Below are 6,000 nucleotides of genomic sequence, written 5' to 3' on the forward strand. Positions count from 1 at the left end.
ATCGCCTCTGAGACGCGGGCACCGGAACGATCTAACCAGACGAGACTGATCAGACCAGGCAAGACCGGTATTCACAATATTGGCGATAATATGGCTGGATTCAATTCCCATTGGAGCGCAACAATTCCTGGAATTGACAGCCAAGAAACAATGGAGCAGAGGGGATGAGGCGTAAACCAAAGAACCAAGAGAACAACGAGAAAGAGATAAAATCCCGAATATTCGAAAAAATGCAAGACCGAGTCCGACTGGATGCTTGACACATACAAAGTAACTGCAGTGGGGGTTCGAGCAGGCATCAAGGTTGCAAGTTCCTCGACCTGTTTGTTGTCTTGCTGCTTGCAAGTGATTCTGGCGAAACAGGTCGGGCTCAACCGGCCTGGCCGTCCCGCAATCCCACCATTCCCGTCCCTCCCTCCATCTTTGAGGCGAGTGACACTGAAGACAATCACCGCCCTCAACAAACGCGGTCTCTTCTTCTTCGAGACACCCAGGAGATCAAGCGAAATGGGCTAGCCTCACCGGACCGTGACGGAGTGGTGGTCATGGTGCTGGTGGTTGCATAGTTGTCCAAGGTCATCTGCCACACCTCTGCTGGGGCGGTGACCTTGCCAACTCATCAACCCCAAACCTCGGGAATTCCTCTCCAAAGGGCATACAGCTTGCATGCGCGCCAATGCAAGAGTGTACAGCCCGGACAAGAGATCACGACACCCTCATACCATGCTTGCCTGGCTGCCCTCTCTCCTTCATCTTCTCTTCTCTCTCACCAGTGGTACTGGCTGGGAGATACTGCAGAGCCGTCTCGAGACTGGGCAGCTGGCCAGGCTCCCCCCCTCCCTCGCCCTCCCCTACATGCAGTAGGGCCTACATGATCTGGCAGGTCTGCGACGCCCTTCTCCTGCAAGCACGGGTCCCGAGGGGCCAGCCACCGCGCACGCGCAGGCACACATGCGAAAAAAGAAGACCTGCCCCCCCACCCCCCTCATCCGCCTTGGGACATCTACCCGTTGCTTTTCCTTTGGCAGTGCAGTGGCCCGTATCCGGCGATGGGACCCAACCACACCTGGACGGTGGGAACGGAGCACCGGATACTGTCCCTGGACTGTGACCATCGACGTGGCAGTCGAGCGCACCCGCTTTTCCTTGACCGAGACCACCATCGCAGCCGGGCGTCGGGCGCGCTGGGGGGGGGGGGGGGGGGCAGCACCAGCGAACCCGACGACGAGCAAGAAGTTGTTGAGTTGTCGACATGCAACCTGCCGCTGTCCGATGCTCCTCGGCCTCGATGCGGTGGGCTGGTGCCGTTCTCCTTGCGATCAGGCCTACCGGCGAGGCACATTCGCGCGTACGTACGTCGTCAGAGTGCCTTGGTATCATTTGATGTCCTGCAGCATCGTGAAGAGGGGCCACGAGAGCCTCGCTCGAAGGATTCATGCAGACGTCTTGAGCCTTTGGGCATCGATACTGGTCATTCCACCGCGTCAAAGTCCTGGGTACATGGCATACTGTTTACTCCCTGTCACTTTCCTCATTTTGCTGCCAGTGAGATTAAAATGTCTTGTGCGGTAGACACGATGCCAACATCGCGAAGTCGTCGGCCACTGAATAGTGCCCGGCTCCCAAGACAAACTGTCTCACACCGAGATTGCAAGCTATTGTGTCCAAGCTCGCTCATCTTGTCTGCAATCTAAAGCATCAACCGCTTTCGGGATCGCTTCAACGTCTCGTGGACCACCACGGCCGACTACGTCACCGGTTGGCCGGGGAGTGCGGTTGAGCATCTGATTTTAAGCATAGTTGCTCAATCTGCAAACGGTATAGACGGCGACACGGTACAGAGAGTCTTCGTGCTTGTTGTCGAGCAGTCTACATTTCAGGCAGAATGGCAGTTGCCGAGTCTCCTCCCCAAAGGGATATATATGGCAGTCCGTCTTGCCGACCCGGCCTCCCGAATCCTGGCATCGGTCCTTTCCTAAATGAAAAATCAGGCACATGAGCAACCAGCTGGGCCGGACCGCCCTTGTGAACCCTGGACCGCCGCGGCCCTGGACCGGGTCGAGCGATGCGATGGGCCAGGGCGCGATCCGGTCGGGGTAAGGAGGTCTCTTCATATGGCTAAAAGAGGGCGCCAGCAAGGCCCGCACGTGGGAGACTGTGGGGTAGCTCGCTTCTCCGTGTGTCGGTATGTGAATATCAATATCTGCTATTACGATGCGGTAGCCATGGAGGTTATGTACGGCAGCCGACAACTCCCATGTTTGCCAACTTTACGCGTGACGACGGGCTGGTGTCTCTCGCCCGGCATGCTACCTATACGGATGATACTGAGAGCTGGATTGTCCCTGTTCGTTCAGCTGCAGACCAGAGATAAAATGGATAAAATGGAGCTAGCTGTGCCATTTGATAGTAAAACGATGTACAGAATATAGGTAATGTGTTTAAGAAGCGAGTTGAGCAAACAAGGTGTGGCGTCACTTGGTCACAATGAACTTCCATTCCTAAGATACCGTAGGTGGCGAGTTTAGTGGAGGCCGTCGCCGGAAGGGGCCGTGCTTTCCCTCTCCAGATGCCCCCACCTGCACCTGTTTTCAGCTAGTGAGGCATGAGGCGAGGATGATTCATACGCCATCATCGCCAACCTCACCTCAGAAGGTGAGTCATGCCGAGCTGAACTTCAAACTCCGGAGAGCACCGAAGTGGCTAACGTCTTGTCCGTAGAGCCGGGTGATATCTTGAGTCGTCTATCCCGGGCGATGCGACCTTGAGGTTCTCTATTTCAATTGCCAGGTTCAAAACGAGTATCAAATCGGAGCTCGGATCATTTCGTCTGTGTATCTGTATTTGTGTTGTTTGGAAGATTCGACGGCCGGAGCTCGCTCTATTTGGCCCTCTCCAACTTACCGTTATTGTCATCGAGTCCTTAGTGTCTCTCTCTCCTTCTCCTACTGTTCTCGAGAGGCGCGTGTTCTCTCTCCCCCGACAAGATTATGATCTCCACATCGAACCGGGGGGAGCTACCCGCTCCGTCCCGGAGACAGGCCGTGGCCGAGGCGGCCTCCTCCCGGGTGGTGCCGAAACCGGTCCCGCAAACCCAAAGCAAGGATGCGAGGACGTACCAGCTGGGCCAGATCCGGAAGCGCTTCTCGCCGCAGGAATCGACGCTTCCCAACGGGACGACGTCTCTCGTCTTCGGCCTCGTGCCGTCCGATCCGGACTTCCCATTCGAATTGAATCAGCTGGACTGCGAGCTGCAGGTCCCGCAGACTTACCCCAAGGCAGCTCCTCAGCTGCGTGTCAGGAATAACAACATCCCTCGGGGCTTCGGCATCAATGTCGAAAACGGCTGGGACAAGCTCGTCCAGGAGAAGAGGGGTGCCTCCCTGCTCGCCCTGACCAACGCCTTGGACAGGAACTTGGAAGCCTTTTTATCCGAGCAAAAGGCTGACACTGTCAAGTTGACAATATTCAAAGACACCCGGCACCTAGACCAGCTGGAAGAAACAGCATCAACCGTGCTGACCGCCCCTCCTGTCGCGCAGGCAGCGGCGGCACCGCGGAGGACCTACGTCCCGGAGGAGTCTTTTACGCGCGAGCAGATCGCAGAGGCAAAGGCAAGGCGTGCTCAGGAGGTGAGGCAGATCGAGTCGCGGATGGGCCGCGTTGCTCTCTACCAGAGGTCTAGTGATGGCATCATCTACACGCTCCCGCTGGAGCCCAAACGGCGGTCATCGCTACCCCCGGGCCTGCAGGCAGTCAAGTCGTTTCAGCTCATCGTGCCTCTGCTATATCCTCTGCAGGAGATCAGGATACTCCTGAACGATGTCGAGTCCGAGGATGCGGAGCTCGTTGAGGAGCTGTTCGCCAAGAAGGCCAACGAGCAAAAGCAGATGACGCTGATGAGCCATATCAACTACCTAGCTCAGAACCTGCACCTTCTGGCAAAGCAGGTGGATGAAGCCAGAGCAATCGCCGCGAACATACGGGCGACGGCACTGTCACAGGAGGCGAAGGAGCCTGTAAAGAGCGAGGAAGAGAGCAGCCATATCAAAGTCATCCCGCGGCCTCCTGAATGGGCTTACGGTGGAGACTTTGATGGGTCAAGTGGTGAAGATGAAGAGGACTACGATTCCGATGAGGACGGGGACGAGGAAGGAGGCGCCGCCGTAGGGGGCAGCGATGGACAAAGTGCTCTCGCTCAAGGGCCAGAGCGAGGAACAGCCCTATCGTTCCCGTCCATCGAGCTACACGGCATCGAACTTCTGCAGGTGTCGGTGCTCAGCATCAGCGTCAAGTGCCAGAGGTGCAAGACGGCCAACGAGGTTGGCGGCTTGAAGCCCAACGTCGAGAAATCCGAGAGCTGCAAGAAGTGTGCCACAGCGTTCACCGTCACGTTTCGGCCCGAGCTCGTGCATGCAAACTCGACCCGGGCCGGCTTCATTGATACTTCGGGTTGCACGGTGAACGACATGCTACCAAGGTACGGATCCCCCCCCAAAAAAAAAAGTGAAAAAAAAAAAAAACAAGTGAAAAGATTAAATGCACAAGTCACGAGAGAGATATATATACACATCTACGAGTATTACCACGCTGACATTATTTCCACAGCACCTTTGTCCCCACCTGCGGCAAGTGCTCGACGGCATCGCCGGGCCTAGTCTCGGTCCGCGGCGAGACCACGACCAACGTCTGCCGCGAGTGCCACGCCCGCTTCACCTTCAAGATCCCCGACGTGCGCTTCCTCGTCTACGCGCCGGGGTCGGGCGCCCTGCCGCCGCCGTCGAGCCCGCGCCGGCGCACCGAGAAGCTGGGCCTGCACGTGGGCGAGCCGCTGCCGGACCGGGGCGCCTGCGCGCACTACCGGCGCAGCTACCGGTGGTTCCGGTTCAGCTGCTGCAGCAAGGTGTACCCCTGCGACCGGTGCCACGACGCGGCCGAGGGCCACGTCGTCGAGTGGGCGAACCGCATGATCTGCGGGTGGTGCTCGCGGGAGCAGAACTACAGCGTCGAGAGCTGCTCGTTCTGCGGGCGCAGCGTCATCGGCAAGAGGGGCAAGGGGTACTGGGAGGGCGGCAAGGGCACGCGTGACCGGGTGCTCATGAGCAGGAAGGATAAGAGGAAGTACAGGCGCGTTGGGGGAGGAGGAGGAGGCGGGTGACGGCCGATGGTATGATGGTTGTGCGGACCCGACGGGCAAGAACGCTCCGTAGTAGAAGACTCAGATCGTCTGCATGTAGAGGTCAAATACCAGAGGTATCTGCCACTACCGGATTTCCCAAAGACGTCTACTCTATGTGAAGACTGAGAACCTTTTGACACTCGAACCCGTTTGAGGCTGCCTCTCGCCGATATCACAGCCGTCGCTGCAGTCACGATGGCCGGACCGAGCCGCTTGTCTATGGACCAATGTAGTTTCATTGGATGGCACCTGGACTGTTGGTGGATAAGTGATTTACTCTGTGTTTACACCATCATCCAGCTCGTTTGCCTCACTTTCTCTGTTGGTTAGAGGTGCACGCTCGGATATATCACACCCTCCCTCCCTCCCTTTTTTTTTCTCCACCATGCTTTTGCAACGCTGTGCGTAGCGGCTGCGACGCGGGAAGCGTTTGGGAGATTGGCACAATTCTGGACAGTGCGCACTTTGGATGAGGGTGTGATGTGCTGGAAAAAAAAGAGAGAGACGTGTAGTGTGTGTGTGTGAGTATGCGTGTGCGTGTAAGAGCCCTGCATGACAGGGCGTCTACGGCGCGGCTCCCATTTGCCCACTGCCGGTGCCATCACCGTTGTCACAAACGGGACGGCGGCCACCACTCCCCCCCCGTAAGATTACTTTGCTTCTTGAATACCTACCTAGCAAGAGAATGAGAGTCCCGGGAATGAAACAAGTTGCCAGCATTGCGTTTGCGCGTGCATGTCACCACCACAGCCGCCTTCCCTTTTACCAAACGGCTACCTACGCTACGCTACCAGGCCTCGGGTTCACGTGGGAAGTGAGGG

General features: G+C 57.3%; 1 protein-coding gene across 1 annotated transcript; it reads left to right on the plus strand.

Annotated features, from left to right (window-relative positions):
• Positions 1–2,990: 2,990 nt before the first annotated feature.
• E0L32_001469 (uncharacterized protein) lies at positions 2,991–5,158 on the plus strand (the record flags this gene model as incomplete). Its single annotated transcript, XM_031135551.1, has 2 exons — positions 2,991–4,480; positions 4,609–5,158. The coding sequence occupies 2 exons, from the start codon at positions 2,991–2,993 to the stop codon at positions 5,156–5,158; spliced, it is 2,040 nt and encodes a 679-aa protein (XP_030991983.1).
• Positions 5,159–6,000: the final 842 nt, after the last annotated feature.

The sequence above is a fragment of the Thyridium curvatum genome, assembly GCF_004353045.1.
Source record: "Thyridium curvatum strain D216 chromosome Unknown NODE_5_length_802575_cov_81.998223, whole genome shotgun sequence".
Classification (NCBI taxonomy): domain Eukaryota; kingdom Fungi; phylum Ascomycota; class Sordariomycetes; order Thyridiales; family Thyridiaceae; genus Thyridium; species Thyridium curvatum.